The following is a 22,715-nucleotide window of genomic DNA, read 5'->3' as shown; positions in this document are numbered from 1 at the left end:
TAAATTCAGCCACACAAAAATAAAAATCACATTCAGTGATATTATTTTATAAAGTATAATTCCTCCTTTGGTAGCTTGGGCATTAAGCTGCCTACTGAGCACCTCTGTTAAAATAATAGAGATGAATTTGATACAGGCATAAGCATTTGTATGATAATTCCAGCAACAATACCTCCTGCCTATAACTTAGTAACAATAAACATCTCATCCTCTTCTGAGACAACCCAAATAAGTGGACTGTAAATTCATTATTAAATATCTTGGCCAGCTCTATCAGGCTCCACTCCATCAGCATGATGGCATAAACCATGCCCCCCCCCCCACAACAAGATTGTCTGTGCAGGATGACAGAGAATCTGGAGAGACAACTCAGTTGTGCAGCAGGAAAGCTACATGCCACTTTTTTTCACCTCAGTCTGCACTCTGTGCACAGGGTGCAAGGATCCGCCCAGTGCGTTTTCTTTAAGCTATAGCAGAACGCAGAAGGTGGAGGAGCTTTGTTAATAAAGGATGAGATAAGTACACTGGTGACAAATGATCTTGGCTTGGAAGATCAATAGGTAGAATCAGTTCGAGTGAAGTTAAAAAATAGCAAGGGATCACTGGTAAGAGTAGCCAAGAGGGTCCCCAATTGTAGCTACACAGTGAGACAGAGTATAAAGCAAGAAATAATAGTGGCTTGCAAGAAAGGTAGTGCAATAATCTTCATATAGATTGGATAAATCAAAATTGGCAAAAGTGGCCTGGAGGATGAGTTCATGGGCGGCAAGGTAGCACAGTGATTAGCACAGTTGTTTCACAGCGCCAAGGACCCGGGTGTGATTCCCAGCTTGGGTCACTGCCTGCGCGGAGTCTGCATGTTCTCCCTGTGTCTGCGTGAATTTCCTCTGGGTGCTCCGGTTTCCTCCCACAAGTCCCAAAGACGTGCTTGTTAGGTGAATTGGACATTCTGAATTCACCCTCTGTGTACCCGAACAAGCATCAGAATGTGGCGACTAGGGGATTTTCACAGTAACTTCATTGCAGTGTTAATGTGACTCTAATAAATATTTTTTTTTTTTAAAGATTCTTATCGAGTATGTTCAGGATAGTTTCATAATTCATCATGTGTTGCGGAAACAACCAGAGAATAAGTTATTTTTGATCTGCTGATGTGTATTGAGACAGGATTAACAATGCCATAATAAAGGATCGTAGTAAGAAGTCTTACAACACCAGGTTAAAGTCCAACAGGTTTGTTTCAAACACGAGCTTTCGGAGCACGGCTCCTTCTTCACCTGAAGAAGGAGCCGTGCTCCAAAAGCTCGTGTTTGAAACAAACCTGTTGGACTTTAACCTGGTGTTGTAAGACTTCTTACTGTGCTCACCCCAGTCCAACGCCGGCATCTCCACATCATGGCTACCATAATAAAGGATCCTCAAGGGAAGAGTGATTATAATTTCACATTCAGTTTCGGGGTACGAAACTAGTACATTAAACTTAAATATAGGCAAATAGAAAGGTCTGAAAAACTGAATTGGCTAAAATATACAGGGAAATTAGTAAAAAGGTAAGTTGGTAGGTAAGCAGTGGCAGACATTTAAGAATTTATTTCATAACTCTCAACAAAAATATTCCATTGAAATAGAAAGATTCTATGAGCAGGATGAGCCATCTGTTGATACCAAAGAAAGTTAAGGATGGTACCAAATTGAAGGAAAAGTTGTATAATGCTGGAAAGATTAGTGGCGACCCAGAAAATCAGGAAAAAAATTAGAAATCAGTAAAGGAGGACTAAAAGAAATAGCCGGAGAAAATAGAATGAGAGGAAATAACCAAAAAATATATAAACAGGCAGTAAAAGCTTCCACAAGTATATTAAAAGAGAGCAGCTAGCATCTATTGGTCCCTGAGGACGAGGCTGGGGAATTACTAACAGGAAACAAAGAAATGGCACAAACTTTGAACAAGTATTTTGTATCTGTCTTCATGGTGGAAGACACAAAATGTATCCCAAGAATAGTCGCAAATCAAGAGGTAAAAGCGAGTGAGGAAATGAAAGCAATCGCTGTCACTAGAGAAAAAGTACCAGGTAAATGAATATGATCCTAGGCTAATCACCTGCACCTTGATGACCTGCATTCTCAGTAATGACTGCAGAGACTGTGGATGTATTGGTGGTAATTTCTCCAAAATTCCCCAGTTTCTGGGAAGGTCCCAGTGGATTGGAAAGCCGCAAGTGTAACACCCATATTCAAGGAAAATGGGAGGCATGTGATAATGGTCACCCCCCTCCGCCCCACCATTACTCCCCCCAGCCCTGATGGACACCGCTAGCCACCCCCCCCCCTCCCCACATCCCCCCAAGCCAGCGGCATAACTGTTGGCCCACCGTTGTGCTTTTCTTTTTTTACATTTTTACACAAAGCCGACAAAAACACGGACTAACAATTAAATAGTAAGGATCCCCACCCGCACCTTTCCTTACAACAGTAAAACTTAGTTACTAAATCCCCCCCACCCAGCCTATCCCCGCCTCCTAACAGCTAACAGTTGACCAGCTCTTTAAAGTACAATATAAACTGCTGCCATCTGCGGTAAAACCCTTCCACTGACCCTCACATGGTAAACTTAACCATCTCGACGTGTAAAAACCCCATCAAGTCACCCAGCCAAGCCAATGCGCTGGGCAGTGTAGTCGATTTCCAGCCCATGAGGATCTACCTCCTTGCCACAAGTGAGGCAAAGGCCAGGACATCAGCCCCGACCCCCATCCGGCACAACTGTAACTCCAAACATCGCCACCAATGGGCAAGGCTCCAAGCCAATGTTCAGGATTGCTGACATAATCTCAAAAAAAGGACCTCCAGAGGTCTGCCAACTTTGAGCATGACCAGAACATGTGCACATGATGTGGCGGGCCCCCCAGACACCGACCGCATTTATGATCCACCGTACAAAAAAATTAACTCATTCCAGCCTTCGTAAGGTGCGCCCGGAACACCACTTTCAGCTGAATGAGACTCAGCCTCGCACAGGACAATCGGCGCATCGACCTTTTTTTTTTATAAAACATTTTATTGAGGTATTTGTAGTTTTGTATCAACAACAGAAGAAACAGTGTTCATGCAAATATAAACATGGTGCAGAGGCCATCTTCCTCCCTCATAGGTCCCACCTTTCTTACATACTAATAATTTAAACTAAACGAGCCCCCCCCCACTAAACAAGTCAGCGAACGGCTGCCACCTCCGGACGAACCCTGACATTGACCCTCTCAGGGCGAACTTGATTTTCTCCAGACAGAGAAATCCAGCCATGTCAGTCAGCCAAGCCTCTGACTTCGGGGGCTTTGAGTCCCTCCAAGCTAGTAGTATCCGTCTCCGGGCTACCAGGGAGGCAAAGGCCAGAACGTCTGCCTCTTTCTCCTCCAGGATTCCCGGGTCTTCCGACACTCTGAAAATCGCCACCTCTGGACTCGGTGCCACCCTAGTTTTTAACACCTTGGGCATGACATCCGCAAACTTCTGCCAGAATCCCCTAAGCTTCGGGCACGCCCAGAACATATGAGCATTGTTCGCTGGTCCTCCCACACATCTTGCACACTTGTCTTCTATTCCAAAGAATCTGCTCATCTGGGCCACTGTCATGTGTGCCCGGTGACCGACCTTAAATTGTATCAGGCTGAGCCTGGCACATGATGTGGATGCGTTGACTCTACTCAACGCATCCGCCCAGAGAGACCATCCTCTTTCTCTCCTCTTAACTCCTCTTCCCATTTGTGTTTCAGCTCCTCAGTGTGGGTTCCATGAGTTCTTTATAGATGTCCGAAACACTCTCCTTTCCCATACATACTCTACCCTGTCCTGTATCCCACTTGGTGGTAGGAGCGGGAAGGTTGAGACCTGCCTGCGCAGGAAGTCCCGCGCTTGCAGGTACCTAAACTCATTCTCTCCCGTCAATTCAAATTTCTCTTCTAACTCTCTCAGGCTGGGAAAGCTCCCCTCTATGAACAGATCTCCCATCCTCTTGATCCCTGCTCTATGCCATCTCCGAAACCCTCCATCCAGCCTCCCCAGAGCAAACTGATGATTGTTGCAGATTGGAGACCAGACCGATGCTCCCTCTGCTCCCATGTTTCCTCCATTGCTCCCAGACTCTCAGGGCTGCCACCACCACGGGGCTGGTGGAGTATCGTACCAGCGGGAACGGCAGTATCGTACCAGCGGCAACGATACCAATGCCCCCAAACCAGCACCCTTACATGATGCACCTCTACTCGCTCCCATACTGCTCCTCCCCCCCACCCCCACTTCTTAATCATGGCTATATTTGCCGCCCAATAGTAATTGCTAAAGTTTGACAGCGCCAACCCGCCAACCCGCCCTCCCCCCGGCTACGCTCCAGCATCACCTTTTTTACTCGCGGGGTCTTGCCCACCCATACAAAGCCAGAGATCACGTTGTTTATCTGTTTAAAAAAGGCCTGTGGAATAAAGATGGGGAGGCACTGAAAAACAAGCAGGAATCTCGGGAGGACCGTCATTTTCACTGTCTGTACCCTCCCAGCCAGTGATAGCATGTCCCACCTTCGGAAGTCTTCCTTCATTTGGTCCACCAGTTGGGTCAAATTTAGCTTATGCAGCCGTTCCCATTCCTGTGCCACCTGGATGCCTAAATACTGGAAGCTTCCCCTTACCACTCTAAATGGCAACACCCCCAGTCGCCTCTCCTGCCCCCTTGCCTGGATCACGAACATCTCACTTTTCCCCATGTTCAATTTTTACCACGAAAACCGGCCAAATTCCCCAAGAATTCTCATAATCTCGCCCATCCCCTCTAGTGGGTCAGATATATATAGGAGCAGGTCATCTGCATACAGCGAGACTTTGTGTTGCAACCCCTCCCCACTGAACCAGCCCCATCCAGCCCCTTGAGGCTCTCAGAGCAATTGCCAGCGGCTCTATGGCCAGCCCAAACAGCAGTGGGGAGAGGGGGCATCCGTGTCTTGTCCCCCGGTGCAGCCTAAAACAGCCCGATGTCAACCTGTTCGTCTGTACACTCACCACAGGCGCCTGATACAGCAGCCTGACCCAGTTGATGCAGCCCCATCCAAACCCAAACCGCACCAGCACCTCCCAAAGATCGGTCCATTCCACCCGGTCAAAAGCCTTCTCTGCATCCATTGCGAGCACTACCTCCACGTCCCTACCCTCTGGGGGTGTCATGATCACATTCAGCAGTCTTCTAACATTGGCCACCAACTGCCTGCCCTTAACGAATCCCGTCTGGTCCTTCCCAATCACATCCGGATAACAGAGGACAAGATTTTGGCCAACAGTTTGGCATCAACATTTAGTAGGCAGATCGGCCTGTAGGATCCGCATAGCTCCGGGTCCCTGTCCCGCTTCAGGACCAATGAGATAGTGGCCTGTGACATCATCGGGGGAAGCCCCCCTCTCTCCCTTGCCTCATTAAATGTCCTCATCAACAGCGACCCCAATATCCCAGAGAACTTTTTATAAAACTCCACAGGGTACCCATCCGGCCCCGGGGCTTTACCCGACTGCATGGACTTCAGCCCTTCTGCTATTTCTTCCAGCCCAACCGGGGCCCCCAGCCCTTCTACCAACCCCTGGTCCACCTTCGCGAACTCCAGCCCTCCTAGAAATTGCCTCATTCCTTCCGGCCCAGCTGGGGGTTCTGATTCATATAGCCTACCATAAATCTCCTTCAACGCCCTGTTAACCGCTGCTGAATCTCCAACCAAGTTCCCGTCTCTGTCCTTCACTTTCCCAATCTCCCTGGCTGCCTCCCTCTTTCTGAGCTGCTGCGCAAGCATTCTGCTGGCTTTCTCTCCATATTCATCAATCGCCCCCCCCCCCTCGCCTTCGTCAGCTGCTCCACCGCCTTCCATGTAGTTAGCAAGCCAAACTTCACCTGTAGCCTCCGTCATTCCCTTAAATGCCCTGCCTCTGGGGTCTCCGCATATCTCCTGTTGACCTGAAGTATTTCTCCTATCAGTCGATCCGCCTCTGCTGTATCTACCTTCTCCCTGTGGGCCCGTATCGAGATCAGCTCCCCTCTGACCACCGCCTTAGCGCCTCCCAGACCATCGCTGCCGAGACTTTCCCCATGTCATTAACTTCCAGATGCATTTCCTCACCCGCCCGCACACCTCCTCATCCGCTAACAGTCCGACATCCAATCTCCAGTGCGGGCGCTGGCCACCCTCCTTGCTCACCTGTAAGTCCACCTAGTATGGGGCATGATCCGAGACCATGAGCGCTGAGTACTCAGTGTCCACTACCCCATCAGTAAAGTCCTGATCAAGATGAAAAAGTCAATCCAGGAATACACTTTATGTACGTGTGAGTAGAAAGAGAACTCCTTCACTCTTGGCCGCCCAAACCTCCATGAGTCTACTCCCCCCATCTGTTCCATAAACACCTTTAGTTCCTTTGCCATTGCTGGCACCCTGTCTGTCCTTGAGCTCGACCGGTCTAACCTTGGGTCAATGACTGTGTTGAAGTCCACCCCCCCAATGACCAGCTTATGCGAGTCCAGGTCCGCGATCTTCCCCAACATCCTTCTTATAAACTCCACATCATCCCAGTTTGGCGCGTAGACATTCACGAGCACCACCGGCAGCCCTTCCAGCTTCCCACTAACCATGATGTACCGACCAGCCAAATTCTCAACTATTTTTCCCACCTCGAATGACACTTGCTTATTAATCAGGATCGCACCCCTCTAATCTTAGAGACCAGCCCCGAATGAAATACCTGCCTGACCCATCCCTTTCTTAGTCTAGTCTGATCAATTACACTAGGATGAACGCAGCATTCAGAAACTCCAATAACTGTTCCCTTGACCACTGGCTGGGCAGAACAGCCCCTTTGCCCTCCGCCATCTTAGTCTGTGACGCACCACGAAGACTCTTTTGCTCCAACAGCTCCTTTCTTCTCAACTCACTCCTAGTTTGTAGATCCATCCACCAGCCACACCAGAGGAGTTAGACCTTCTCCTGGGACTCCTACACCTCTTTCCATCCAAAACCTTCACCCGTCAGACGGGGAAAGGACCGAAAAATACCACCTTGTGCGGGAGCCACCAAATGTGCGACAGCTCATTCCATGGCCTCCATCAGAAGTCAGATCTGTAATTTAGTTTGATCCCCTCTGGAAATAATATTGTGGGTGTCTAGATTAGGAAGGGAAGATAGAAGCGATGTGATAAATTTTGTACAGTCCCAGATAAAGATATAGACATTCATCGAAACTACAGGGGTTTGAAAAAGTGTGCCTATTCTATAATGTCCACCAAGGTCTGAGATTACATCAAAGGGGGAGAACTGTGGGCGGGATTCTCTCAGCCCAGGGCCGGGCCGAAGAATCGTTGCGACAGGCGCGAATCATGCCATGTTGCCCCGACAACGGGACACGTTACCATTGGCACCGGCGTGGTTGGCGCGGGGCCTCCGCCTGTGGCCTGGCCTGTGATTGGGGCCCACCGATCGGCAGGCCGGCCTCTCAGGCTGGGGGCATCTTTTGTTCCACTCCGGCCCCTTTAGACCTACGCCATGTTGCGTCAGGGCTGGCGCGGAGAAGGGAGCCACTGCGCATGTGCGCGTTGGCGCCGGTGCCACTGCGCATGCGCGGACCCCACGGCACTCAGTTGACACCGGGATCGGCTGCTGCAGCGGCATGGGTCGTTCCAATGCCATGCCGGTCCCCTGTAGGGTAAGAATTGCTGATCCTGAGGCCCCATTAACCCTGTCGGGAAACGCAACAGCGTTTACGACAGCGTCAACACTTGGCCTCAGGATCAGAGAATCCCGCCCTGTATTCTTTAGTTAATCAAATCTGCCGTCCCCTAGCTCTGCTGTTAAAGCAGGAGTGAAACACCTGACTAACTCATGCTTTACACAATCTGGTGTGATCTCTTTTTAAAATAAATTTAGTGTACCCAATTTATTTTCCTATTAAGGGGCAATTTAGCGTGGCCAATCCACCTACCCTGCACATCTTTGGATTGTGGGGGCGAAACCCACGCAAACATGGGGAGACTGTGCAAACTCCCCACGAACAGTGACCCAAAGCCGGGATTGAACCTGGGACCTCGGCACCGTGTGGCAGCTGTGCTAGCCACTGTGCCAGCGTGCTGCCCGTCCTGATGTGATCTCTGACACGAAGATGCGTTTCTTGAAGGAATGCAACATCAATGTTAAGGCTCTTGAGATGTGAAAACACTGGAACGTTTTATTGGGCCATTTAACCCCCTAACATTCCATGTGACTAAGATTGAGAACGCTGGACCACCCTGACTGCCTGAGCTAGTCATACATACGGGAAAACTTTATAAAAGAGTCAGTAAATTGAATGAAAAAGAAAGCACAGCCAAGAGGATCTATTACAGAATGAAAATGACCAAATACAAAAAGGTCTTTGATTACTATCAATGTAGGAAACCCCTCCCACCCAGCCCATCTCCAGTGCATTCATTACACTCCCAAACCACTCGAACAAAAAACAAACGGTGATAATAAACCTTTAACTAAATAAAACATTAATCAAATCTTAGGCTCTCCATTATAAACAAGGTGAGCAGCAGGTATTGTGTCTTGTATGACATCCGTTGACTAACCAACCTTGTTAAGGTTGGTACCCCTGCAGGGGGTGGACCACCCTCCGGGTTCTCCGGTTTCCTCCCACAGTCCAAAGATGTGCAGTTAGGTGGACTGGCGATGATAAATTGCCCAAAAAGATTAGGTGGGGTTGCGGGTTAGGGGGATAGGGTGGAGGCGTGGGCTTAAGTGGGGTGCTCGTTCCTAAGGGCCAGTGCAGGCTCATTGGGCCAAATGGCCTCCTTCTGCACTGTAAATTCTATGATTCTATGATATGAGCTACATTATATAATACGGCAAGAACTCTAGTGTAAACAAAGAATCGACCCGGACCTTAATTTTGAATATATTAAATGGCCTATACAGGTATTCAATCACCCAAAAACAAAACCACAACTTAGTAAGCCTGTCAAGAAATAAATATGCTCCGCTGGAGGAAAGCGTCTGACTCGTCTGGTGCATCAAAGAAGTGATTTCTCTGGTAAATGTAATGCAGAACCAGGCAGGGTGAATCAGCCCGAAACAAATTCCTTTCCTATACAGCGTGGGCTTGAATGCGGCACACCTCCTTGCTAGGTCTGCACTTGACCCTGAGTGAGTGGCTCTGGTAAGTAATATCACGGTGCTTCTTTGCCCATCCAAAAACAAGCTCCTTATCTTTGAAGCGATGGAAGTGGATTCATAGAATACCTACTGTGCCGAAGGAGGCCATTCGGCCCATTGGGTCTGCACCGATCCTCTGAAAGATCACCCTACCCAGGCTCACTCCCCCGCCCTATTCCTGTAACCCCACCTAACCTTTGGACACTAAGGGCAATTTATCATGGCCAGTCCACCTAACCTGCACATCTTTGGACTGTGGGAGAAACCGGAGCACCCGGAGGAAACCCACGCAGACACGGGGAGAACATGGAAAAACAGTCACCCAGGGTTGGAATCGCACTGGGTCCCTGGCACCGTGAGGCAGCGGTGCTAACTACGGTGTCACTGTGGCATACATATGAATAAAAGTAAAGGAATACAATGGTTCATGGGTGAGGTTTCGGTCAATTAATATGGTGGGTTCGGTCTAGCTCCAGGGATTCAGGTAATGTATCTTCGCCTATGACCTTTTTGAATAATTTCGGCATAAACTGTGTTGGAGCCAGGTGCTTGGCAAGGATTAGGAGGTCGGTGCTTCAGATAGTGCGACATTCAGGGGACCTAGCCATTCCAAACCTGTTGTATTATTGTTGGGCGTTGAACACAGAGAAGGCGCAGGGCTGGAGAAGGGAGCCAGAAGCTATGTGGGTGAGGATGGAGGCAGGCTCTTGTAAGGAGTCAGGATTGCGGGCGTTGGCAATGATGCCACGCTCATTTACTCCAGGGAAATATTCGGAGAGTCCGATGGGGATGGCCACATTGAAAATATGGAGGCAATTTCAGCAGCACTGTAGGTTAGGGGCGGGGGGCTTGAAGTTGCTGCCGATCTGACTAACCATGGGTTTGAGCCAGTGAGGATGGATACTGGGTTTCAGGGATGGGAGGAGTATGGGGTGATGGAAATGAGGCACCTATTTCTAGAAGGGCGGTTTGCATGTTTGGAGGAGTCCGGGGAGAAGTTTGGGGTCGCACGGGGCAGGTTTTCAGGTATACGCAGGTGCAGAATTTCGCGAAAGAGGTCTTTCCGACCTTTCTGTGACACCACCCTCCTCGCTGTTGGAGGAGATGTTGTCGGTGATGGAGCTGGACGGGTGTCATCTGGTGATCTATGGGAGGATTTTGGAGGAGGATATGGCGTCACTGGAGGGAGTTAATGCCATGTGGGAGGAGGAGCTGGGGATGGCGCTGTAGATGGGGTTGTGGTGTGAGGTACTGGGGAGGGTGAATGCCTCAACCTCATGTGCAAGGCCTGGGGTTGATACAGATAAAGGTGGTACATAGAGCGCACCTGACTAAGTTGAGGATGAGCCAGCTGCTTAAGGTGTGGAGGATATTTGTGAGCGGTGTGGGAGGGGCCAGACCAATCAGGCACATATGCTTATACTTATGGTCCTGCCTTAAGTTGGAGAAATATTGGAGTCTGTTCTTCTGCACCATATTTGGGGTGTCGAACTTTTCAGAACTGCAGACGGGAGCGGGGGCAGATGTTTCAGCCTTCGCCTCGCTGATCGCTTGCGGGCGGGTTCTATTGGGTGGAAGTCAGTTGCTCAACTCAATGCTCGGTGTGGCTGGGGGATCTAATGGAGTTTTTGTATCTGGAAAGGTGAAATTTGCCTTGAGGGGGACAAGTGAGGGGTTCCACAGGAGATGAGGTTTGTTTGTACTACATTTCAAGGAGCTTGTTTCCTTCAGCTGTTAATGGGGGAGTGGGGGCAAAATGTGGTGTTTGGTTGAGGTTAGTGGGGAGGGTGGGTGTTGTGTTGTTTTTTTCTTGGCTATATTGTGTGTTTAAAATGTTAAAATATCAAAAACTTGTTTAAAAATATTTTCATAGAGTAGGAGGGAAAATATGGCGGGTAGTACTGGTGGGAGACGAGCGGGCTTGTGCAGTATGTTACAATTGAAGTATTGAAAGTACATGGATGTTTGCACATTTTTGCCTTTTTTGCTTTCTTTCTGTTGATGTCTGTAACTGTTTACAAAGCCAAAAACTACCTCAATAAAATTGTTTATTTAAAAAATATATATATATTTTCAATAAACTGTGTTGGGACTCGGCCTTCAAAATCAGATGTGATCGTGGAAATGAAGTAATACGTGAGAAGGAGGAATGGTTGTAGAAGATCTTATTGTATTAGCCCTTACCACTGGCCATGACCGCAGCACGGCCACTTCAATGACAGTGAGCACAGTTTCTTCCATCGCGGTAAGAACATGCAGCTGCTGTTTTTGGTTATTGTCCTGTAAGAGAGAGGGAAGTGTGTCAATGAGTGTGATACAATCTGGGTGATGTAGCTGCGAATTGTTGGCAGAGCGTGCAAGCTGTGAGATATGGCTGTGAGTGAGGCCTGCAGCAGTGCTAAAATGCGTGAGGGTGAGATGAGGCTGAGATATTGAGATATGAGCCCTGGCTGTTAGCGAACATTGGTAAGTGAGTGATATGGCTGTGCTGCATTAAGCAGTATAGCAGTGTCCGAGGGTAGTAGTGCAAATGGTGGGGTACGGCATTTGAAGATGCATTCACTGACTTTGACTATGAGGTCACTGAACATTTTGTGACATTGCATTCAAACCCTTGGGATTGGACCCCGGGCATTGACTGCCGACGGCTATCTGGTCTCACAACCTTCTGAGAGTTTGTCTGGACAGCTTTCTGCCAGCGCTGTAAACTCTTTGAGCCTGCACTCTCACTTGTTCGACCATTGTGAGTGTTTCGCAGATCAGGATCAGTTGTAGAATGACTTTCAGAACCTCCTTTAGTCAAGATGAACCTCCCCTTTAAGAGGTGCAGGGTCCCTTTAAGTAGTGCAGGCTAGCTTTATCTGGTGTCAGCCTCTCACAATTCTGACCCCCTGCACTCACTCAATAGTGCAGTTAGCACTAGCTGAACACTGCAATCATGTTCATTAACTGGCAGCACGAATTTGGCATCAGAATCAATTAGCACTGGTTAATCTCACCACATTCACAATATCAATTTTAGGGGGGTTTGAAATTTTATCCCCACAGAATCATAAAGTCATATAACACAGAGGTAAGCCATTCAGTGCTGGTACTTTAAAGGAGCAATCTAACTTGTTCCACTTCTGCGCTTTTTTTTGTTGGCCAGCAAATATTTCCTCTTTAAATATTTATCAATTTTTGAAACTCACCATTGAATCTGCTTCCACCACCCTTTCTGGCACTGCATTGCAGATTGTTACATTTAAAGATTAGTTAGCATGCTAAGAGTTCACAGAAAATTTCTGCAACTCATGATTAATAGAACCTTTTTTTATTCTAAAAGGAAAGCATTTATTCATATCCTTAAAATTGCTGTAGGGCAGCATGGTGGCATAGTGGTTAGCATTGCTGCCTACGGCGCTGAGGACCCGGGCTTGAATCCCGGCCCTGGGTCACTGTCCGTGTGGAGTTTGCACATTCTCCCCGTGTCTGCGTGGGTTTCACCCCCACAACCCAAAGAAATGCAGGATAGGTAGATTGGCACGCTAAATTGCCCCTTAATTGGAAAACATAATTGGGTACTCTAAATTTATTTTTCAAAATTGCTGTGATGTTCACACATCATACCTAAATCCTACTTGTCATCCTGATGTTAGCTAGTATATAATTAGCTGAACAGGGACCATGAATTATAATAAGAACAAAGCGTGTACACAAAGCGTTGTGCATGTAGAACCCTTCAGAGACTACCCAGTAGACCCATTACCACCTCTGATATCGCGCAATGTATTTAGACTGGAGCCACATTAGTAAATATCATTGATCTAAATTTGACCACATATATATTATACCATAGCTTCATAATATATAATTCACAGAATCTCTGCAGTGCAGAAGGAGGCGATTTAGCCTATTGAGTCAGTACCAACCCTCCGAAAGAGCATCCACCTGTTACGACACCCTACAGGGACAAAACGTGTATAGCGTCCGATTGCTCTCCTACACCTCAGATTATGAGCTACTCAGGTGACTACTCAAGCAGCACTTCCTCCCAATTGAAGAAGCACCCCACAGGGTATAAACCCTGACCTGGAAGCCATTCGGGAAAGGAGACCCTGTGGGGAGTGGAGAGGAGTGATTATTGTGACTAGTATGGAACAAAGAGAGTTGCACCCTGTCAGCTTGGCCTCTCTTGGAGTCTTTGCCTCTGTCTACAACGCTGGCGATGAGGATCAAGTGGAGTTGCTGCGAACATGGACCGTTTTTCAACTACCTCGGAAGGTTGCTCTCCAGGCGGCAAGTATGGCATACAAAGGTAAACCTGAGCCTTTTGAAGCCGACTTGGATAATTGGGCCCGGTACGTCAAAAGACATTTTTCTGCATGAACATTATCACCAGTGAAGAGCGACAGACCGTCACCTTACTGACCACCATTAGCGGACTGATTTATATACCAACCAGGAATTTAACTTACCCAGACAGGCCGGACAGACTGCCGTTTACCACGCTGAAGGAGGCCATTCAGCCCATCAAGTCTGCACCGACCTTCTGAAAGAGCACCCCACCTACGCCCTCTCCCCCACACTAACCCCACCTAACCTGCACATCATTGGACACTAAGGGACAATTTTCTCCATGGCCAATCCACCTAACCTGCACATCTTTGAACTGCGAGGGGAACGAAAGGAAACCCACACGTATAGAAGGAGAACATGCAAACACTTCACAATCACCCAAAGCCAGAATCGTCATGTGTCAATAATCAACAGTTTCCTAATAATAAAACTTGCAATTTTCTTCTTTCTGTAATGTTTTTTAATTCAAGTTGAAACACCGCAATCTGCAAAATTATTCCTGTCCAATTTCTTCTGCCGTTTGTCATTTCTTCCAGATTTCCCACTGGATGGGCCACTCTACAGGCCAGTCTACACACCCAGTTTCTCTCCTTTCCAAAAGGAAAGTATGTTACCTTTCCTCATTGACACCTTCTTACTGCTAGTGAGGAACAGGGCGGCAATTATATCTTGCGTAATGAGTGTGTAACCCACTTCTACCACCTCAGTACATCAGTAACCACATTTTAAAATAATGAATTGTAATGGGATTCACAAAGAGTGCCTGCTTAATATGTCAGAATAACATTTTGCTTTTTAAAAAAAAAACTATCGATACCAGTGCCAAAATATCAGGTAAGGCTCGTGTTCTGGTTATAGTACTGAACTAGCAACTAGTTCAGGCTGGGAGTGCAAAGCCAACCAAGGCAAGGTGTGAAATTGAATTTAATACATCTGGTAATTTGGCATCAGAAAACAATGACTATGAAAGCTGCCAGACTGTTGTAAAAAAAATCAACTGTTCACTAATATTTCTCAGGGAAGAGAACCAACCACCTGCACTCAGTCTGGCTTGCATGTGAATCCAGTCTCACGCTAGAGATTCTTAATTCCCCTGCAGTAACTCGGGATGGGTAATAAATGCTGCTCAACAGGCCCTGTCCATGTCCCAACATTAAAAAAACTGAATCCATCAACACAATTGCTCTGAGACTGTGCAAGTACAGTCCAAGAAAATCCTTTCATTTCTGGCACATATACCTTAACATATTGCACCACATATTTTGTACTGTGATAATTTTTTATACTATATTACTTTTTAAGTTGGTTACTGGGGCCATTAAACTTTTACAAGCACCATATGGAGCAGCAGCATTTTATGTACTGCATTAGACATCTGTAAAGAATGTAATGATCAGAGAACAGATCATTCCATATTTTGCCAACATTCACATCTTCAAGTTTCCTATATTCACAAACAACATAGTCAAATCATGTTCAGTGCAATGGGACATAAACATTACTTCTAATTAACGCATCAATTTCATAGACTGCATGCAGAACATACTGGAATTGGCAATGAACCAGTGTCTGGAACAGGAATTTATTTCGGTCAGATTGGATTTTCCCAGGTACTTGCTAAATTCCTAAATTCAGCCAGTGTTGACGGTATGTATCCAGCGCTCTGAGGTGCCTCCTGTATGTTGTCCATATTTCAGCAAAGTGGGAAGTCACAGCTGCATGATAGACCATGAGCTTTGGTTTCCATTTTGATATTGTGATCTTCAAACGCTCGCTTCCCGGGTGGCCAAAGGTTACACCAGCCGATTTCAGGTGATGCTGGATTTCTTTCAATATCAGCCTTCTGTGAAAGATAACTTCCAAGGTATTGGAAGTATTCCACATTTTTCAGGCATTCATCATGAATCTCAATCAATGGGCCTGGGGGTGTACGCATTTGGGGCTTGCTGATGGAGACGTTGGTCTTCTGAATGATGAGTGTAAGTCCCATCTTCTCATCTGCCACAGTAAATATGTTAACAATTCTCTGACTATCTGTTTCTGACACAGTACTTATTGCAGCATCATTAGTGTATTGAAGCTCGATGACTGAGGTTGAGGTGGTTTTGGTCTTTGATTTAGAGTTGTCTCAAATTGAATATTTTACCATCCATTCAATAAATAAGACCACTCCAGCAGGAAGCTTGTCTCTAGTCAGGCGGCAGCAAGGAAGGTTAAAAAGAGAGTTGGAATGATGACATAACCATATCTGACTCCTGCCTTAACCTCAAAACTATCTGTTGTTAAGGATCACCACTCTCATATCATCATGAAGCAGGAGACGGGTGGTAATGCATTTTGGAAGACATCCATGCTTCAGTAGGAACTTCTATAATGCCTCACAATTTACAGAGTCAAAGGCCTTGGTGAAGTCACAGAATGCTATGTAGAGGGGCTGATGTTGTTTGTAGTGCTTGGGTCACCAATTGCTGGTCGCCGGAGGGTTTAGGAAATGTGTTGCAAAAGATTGACAACTGTGCATGATATATTTTAGTGTGGAGAAAGCATTACATGCCAACTTCCACACATGTCTTGACAGAATGAAACCTCATCCAATGGCAAGGAAAGCAAAACGATTGGAGTTTTCATTCTGCTGCAGCTTCCATCCACCAGACGGCCATTGAGACATTCCAGATGGTGAATCTTCCTCCGCCGTTCTGCTGTTGAGGGCTTGTTTGCCAGCACCCTGCCGGCTGAGTATTTCTAGGTTCCTGAGGTTTCATTGCCAGATAAATTTTTTTGGATGCAAAATCTATGATCAATATTATTGTACAAATGATACAACATAAGAACAAAAGAACATAAGAACTAGGAGCAGGAGTAGGCCATCTGGCCCCTCGAGCCTGCTCCACCATTCAATGAGATCATGACTGATCTTTTGTGGACTCAGCTCCACTTTCCGGCCCGAACACCATAACCCTTAATCCCTTTATTCTTCAAAAAACTATCTATCTTTACCTTTAAAACATTTAATGAAGGAGCCTCACCTGCTTCACTGGGCAAGGAATTCCATAGATTCACAACCCTTTGGGTGAAGAAGTGCCCCTAAACTCAGTCCTAAATGTACTTCCTCTTATTTTGAGGCTATGCCCCCTAGTTCTGCTTTCACCCGCCAGTGGAAACAACCTGCCCGCATCTATCCTATCTATTCCCTTCATAATTTTATATGTTTCTATAAGATCCCCCCTCATCCTTCTAAATTCCAACGAGTACAGTCCCAGTCTACTCAACCTCTCCTCGTAATCCAACCCCTTCAGCTCTGGGATTAACCTAGTGAATCTCCTCTGCACACCCTCCAGTGCCAGTACGTCCTTTCTCAAATAAGGAGACCAAAACTGAACACAATACTCTAGGTGTGGCCTCACTAACACCTTATACAATTGCAGCATAACCTCCCTAGTCTTAAACTCCATCCCTCTAGCAATGAAGGACAAAATTTCATTTGCCTTCTTAATCACCCGTTGCACCTGTAAACCACCTTTCTGTGACTAATGCACTAGCACACCCATGTCTCTCTGCACAGCAGCATGCTTTAATATTTTATCGTTTAAATAATAATCCCGTCTGCTGTTATTCCTACCAAAATGGATAACCTCACATTTTTCAACATTGTATTCCATCTGCCAGACCCTAGCCCATTCACTTAACCTATCCAAATCCCTTTGCAGTATCCTCCAGTATCCTCTGCACTTTTCGCTTTACCACTCACCTTAGTGTCATCTGCAGACTTGGACACATTGCCCTTGGTCCCCAACTCCAAATCATCTATGTAAATTGTGAACAATTGTGGGCCCAACATGGATCCCTGAGGGACACCACTAGCTACTGATTGCCAACCAGAGAAACACCCATTAATCCCCACACTTTGCTTTCTATTAATTAACCAATCCTCTATCCGTGCTACTACTTTACCCTTAATGCCATGCATCTTTATCTTATGCAGCAACCTTTTGTATGGCACCTTGTCAAAGGCTTTCTGGAAATCCAGATATACCACATCCATCGGCTCCCCGTTATCTACTGCACTGGTAATGTCCTCAAAAAATTCCACTAAATTAGTTAGGCACGACCTGCCCTTTATGAACCCATGCTGCATCTGCCCAATGGGATAATTTCTATCCAGATGCCTCGCTATTTCTTCCTTGATGATAGATTCCAGCATCTTCCCTACTACCGAAGTTAAGCTCACTGGCCTATAATTTCCCGCGCTCTGACAACCTCCTTTTTTAAACAGTGGCGTCACGTTTGCTAATTTCCAATCCGCCGGGACCACCCCAGAGTCTAGTGAATTTTGGTAAATCATCACTAGTGCACCTGCAATTTCCCTAGCCATCTCTTTTAGCACTCTGGGGTGCATTCCATCAGGGCCAGGAGACTTGTCTACCTTTAGCCCCATTAGCTTGCCCATCACTACCTCCTTAGTGATAACAATCCTCTCAAGGTCCTCACCTGTCATAGCCTCATTTCTATCAGTCGCTGGCATGTTATTTGTGTCTTCCACTGTGAAGACCGCCCCAAAAAACCTGTTCAGTTCCTCAGCCATTTTCTCATCTCCCATTATTAAAACTCCCTTCTCATCCTCTAAAGGACCAATATTTACCTTAGCCACTCTTTTTTGTTTTATATATTTGTAAAAACTTTTACTGTCTGTTTTTATATTCTGAGCAAGTTTACTCTCATACTCTATCTTACTCTTCTTTATAGCTTTTTTAGTAGCTTTCTGTTGTCCCCTAAAGATTTCCTAGTCCTCTTTCTCCCACCAATCTTTGTCACTTTGTATGCTTTTTCCTTCAATTTGATACTCTCCTTTATTTCCTTAGATATCCATGGTCGATTTTCCCTCTTTCTACCGTCCTTCCATTTGTTGGTATAAACCTTTGCTGAGCACTGTGAAAAATCGCTTGGAAGGTTCTCCACTGTTCCTCAACTGTTACACCACAAAATCTTTGCTCCCAGTCTACCTTAGCTAGTTCTTCTCTCATCCCATTGTAATCTCCTTTGTTTAAACACAAAACACTAGTATTTGATTTTAACTTCTCACCCTCCATCTGTATTTTAAATTCCACCATATTGTGATCGCTCCTTCCGAGAGGATCCCTAACTATGAGATCATGAATCAATCCTGTCTCATTACACAGGACAAGATCTAGGACCGCTTGTTCCCTCGTAGGTTCCATTACATACTGTTCTAGGAAACTATCGCGGATACATTCTATAAACTCCTCCTCAAGGTTGCCTTGACCGACCTGGTTAAACCAATCGACATGTAGATTAAAATCCCCCATGATAACTGCTGTACCATTTCGACATGCATCAGTTATTTCTTTGTTTATTGCCTGCCCCACCATAATGTTACTATTTGGTGGCCGATAGACTACTCCTATCAGTGACTTTTTCGCCTTACTATTCCTGATTTCCACCCAAATGGATTCAACCTTATCCTCCATAGCACCGATGTCATCCCTTACTATTGCCCGGATGTCATCCTTAAATAACAGAGCTACACCACCACCCTTACCATCCACTCTGTCCTTCCGAATAGTTTGATACCCTCGGATATTTAACTCCCAGTCTTGACCATCCTTTAACCATGTTTCAGTAATGGCCACTAAATCATAGTCATTCACGATGATTTGCCCCATCAACTCATTTACTTTATTCCGAATACTACGAGCATTCAAGTAAAGTACACTTATGCTGGTTTTGTTACCCCTGTTTTGAATCTTAACATCTCCAGTTTTATTCCCTTAAGTATTACTGGGCCTATTCACTGAGCTCCCCTCAGTCACTGTACTTTGTACTGTCGCCCTTTTTGATTTTTGACTATGTCTTCTCTGCCTTGCTCTTTCCCCCTTACTTCCTTTTGCTTCTGTCCCTGTTTTACTACCTTCCAACTTCTTGAATCGGTTCCCATCCCCCTGCCACCTTAGTTTAAACCCTCCCCAACAGCTCTAGCAAACACCCTCCCAGGACATCAGTTCCAGTCCTGTCCAGGTACAGACCGTCCAGTTTGTACTGGTCCCACCTCCCCCAGAACCGAAGCTTAGTGGGTTTTGGCAGGGTTTTGCTAAGGCAATGTCTACGGTACTAAAAACACAGGTGGTGCCGAGTCCGGAGGTGGCGATCTTTGGAGTGTCGGAAGAGCCGGGAGTTCAGGGGGCGAAAGAGGCCAACGTCTTGGCTTTTGCCTCCCTGGTAGACCGGAGACGGATCTTATTAATGTGGAGGGACCCAAAGCCCCCGGGTGTAGAGACCTGGGATAGTGACATGGCTGGATTTCTCAGTCTTGAGAAAACAAAGTTTGCCTTAAGAGGGTCAATGGTAGGGTTCACCCGGAGGTCGAAATTCTCAGGGGTAATTAAAATGTCAGCAGATTCAGTATTCCAAGGTCGGGGGGGGGGGGGCGAATTGTTGTTTTATGGTTGGGGTGTGTGAAGATTGGGATGGGGATGGAAATGTTTATTATACCATGTTTATGTGATTGTTATTGTTATTATTATAAAAACTTGCAAATACCTTAATAGAAATATTTTTTTAAATAAATAAATTATAATACTAGTCATATGAAAGAGATGCCTGTAAAGTGTGTTGAAATAATGTTTCTCAGAAGAGATAATTGCTTAGTGTTACGGATGCCTGGTCAGCCTTCAACAATTGCTAAGAGGTTGCACCAGATGCCGTGACCTTTTAAAGTTTTAATGCGATGCGGAAAGATTGATTCTTTCCAGGAGTGATATTATAAGAAATAGGGCTTGATTTTTTTCATAAACAAACTTCATTAAAACAAAAGAAAACAATATTTAAACTTTTACTTCAGCTAACACCAACAGATTATATGCAGTTTCTTACCCTTAACGCACGAGTTCCCATTAAACCACACCATACATGAAAATGCAGCTCTTGTTTCACTTACACAAAGGCAATACTTGCATTTACCAAACAATTTTCCTCTGTTAGGGACATTTGTTCAGAATGTTTTTTCCAAGTCTGCCTCGTTGGCAAATTTCATGACCTCCATGGTTGATTTTCACAGCCTTCTCTCTATAACTGTTCAAAACATCATTTCCTGTCTCTCCCTCTCTCTAAGATCTGCCAAGCTCCTCAAACAACGGTTCTCCGCTGAGGTGGCCAGACTTGATTGGCCACTCCCTTTTAGACCAAAGAACAGAGCTATGCCATTTATACGCAACTAACTTTTCATGTTAGTGATGGGCTGATTACTGGTCAAACAAGGTTGTCCCGAATGGCAATGGATCTTGAGTGGATCATCCTGTGTATTCCCATTATTAATAATAATAATAATAATAATAATAATAATAATCACTTATTGTCACAAGTAGGTTTCAATGAATTTACTGTGAAAAGCCCCTAGTTGCCAGGCAAAGTCTGAATGAAACAAGGTAACTCAGGCTGTGGGTGTATCCCTCTGAGTCTGCTGCTAGCAGACTTTTCAACCCTAAATTGCCTGCTACATCTTGGAACCCATTTCTGGATTTGTTGCCAATCGGCACCGGAGTAATGTTGTCAATTAATAATGATGCTCTTTAGAGTCGCCAGGTAACAAATGATACCACACTAAGGCTTTACCGGATATCGATCAAAGGACCACACAACCAGTTAGCCAGTTCAAGTTCAAAGATGGTTTATTCACACACAAAGGTTACTTTGACATGCAACACAAAACACTACAAGTTAAACTACACCTAACAACTACAATAACCTATACTTAACTTCAGGGCAACCGGCTCTATGCAGATGGACAAGGCCTTTGTCCGGATCTTGCATGGCTGGGTGGAAGAAGTGGCTCTGTTTCTGCTGGGCTCATCCGTCTGGTAGCGATCGTTGGTCTTGAACTTGTCTGTCTGGTCGTTATGCTGCACTTGAGTTGGCATAGGCCGGATCGAAGAGAGACGGAGCACATGGCTGTGTCTCCTCTTATCCCTCTGGGGTTTCACGCTCTTTGGGGTGGTCCTTAACCTGGACCCAATAATTCGACAGGCTTCGATCACTGCCTTCCATTTTGGCCAATAAAGGGGCGGGTGCCTTGATGGCTGGGCGTGTCCTTAGCAGCCATTGACCTTGGCTGTTTGGGCTCCCTGAGTAAAGGGAGTGGTGCCGATTAGTCTGTATCTGTATCGGTTACCTGAGTACAGTTCTTTTGTTCTGGGGAAATGGGCCATTGGAATGCAAACAAGCGGGGGTTTCGATCGCATCTAGCTATCTGGGTTGCAAATACACACACAAGCTCTGAGTCTGTCTGAGTCCTGGGTTGGCCATAATTCCCATGGTCCTTTGCAGGTGGCCATCTGAGATGGCTACAGATTCAAGCTCCTAATATCTCCCCATCATGACATTAAGAGTAGCAAGTTGAAGACAATTTCACTGACATAGACCATAGTGAGACAGACCAGGCAATTCCACGATTAAGACCAAGTGTGATGCCTCGAAAATTCTTGTGCATGCCAATCAAAATGCTTTTAATGTGTGTTAAAGGTTGCCTTGTTAATGGCATATACACACCCAGTCTGTTCACAGATTGCATCCAGTACAAACACCTATTAGCCAAATCAGTATTAACATCAGTTCTACCCTATTTAGAACAGGCTGAAAGTAGGTTCTTATTATAACTAAAAGAAACTTTCCATAAACAAATGAGTTCCCTTCCCTCCAACTCTATGACAGAGTAGGAATGTGACATTTGTGGAAATATTTTACAGACCTGTACAAAGTTTCTCAGTGTTATTTATTCATTCAGGGAATTTACATTGTTGGAAGATGGTGGAAGATCTACATAAATCAAAGTGACAGTTTTTCCATGAGTACAAGAATCAAACCAAGAGGAGATTAATATAAACATAAAATGCTCAAAATACTCAGCAGGCCAGGCAGCCTCATCATGGCATTTGTTCACAACGTGAGTCCAAACTGAATGCACCCAAGTATCCCAGCAGCAGCTGGTCTCCCACTACAGCTACCCCTTCGCCAAAAATAAATGTTATAATCAAAGGTCTGCAAAATGTCCATGCCACTGTATGGCAGAATTGGTAAATTAGCTGAGTAATGAAGAGGGAGTTGGCAAAGAGCTGAAGACAACTATGTTGAATTATTGCACATGAAGGATCTTGTGGAT

At 45.8% G+C, this 22,715-nt stretch overlaps 1 protein-coding gene across 2 annotated transcripts in view; it reads right to left on the bottom strand.

Moving 5' to 3' along the window:
• LOC119969221 (retinoic acid-induced protein 2-like) overlaps positions 1 to 22,715 on the bottom strand; it is a 112,839-nt gene that overhangs the window by 67,854 nt on the left and 22,270 nt on the right. Inside the window, exon 2 of one of the 2 annotated variants that reach the window (XM_038802542.1) lies at positions 11,393 to 11,488. The exons of the other annotated variant lie outside the window; for it this stretch is intronic. Coding sequence (XP_038658470.1) covers positions 11,393 to 11,488 — 96 coding nt within the window. The remainder of the gene's footprint in view (positions 1 to 11,392; positions 11,489 to 22,715) is intronic. 2 annotated transcript variants of the gene reach the window in all.

The sequence above is a fragment of the Scyliorhinus canicula genome, chromosome 7 (assembly GCF_902713615.1).
Source record: "Scyliorhinus canicula chromosome 7, sScyCan1.1, whole genome shotgun sequence".
In the NCBI taxonomy this organism is placed as follows: Eukaryota; Metazoa; Chordata; class Chondrichthyes; order Carcharhiniformes; family Scyliorhinidae; genus Scyliorhinus; species Scyliorhinus canicula.
The sequence above is the reverse complement of the archived record's forward strand: the minus strand, read 5'-3'. Positions and strand labels throughout refer to the sequence as shown.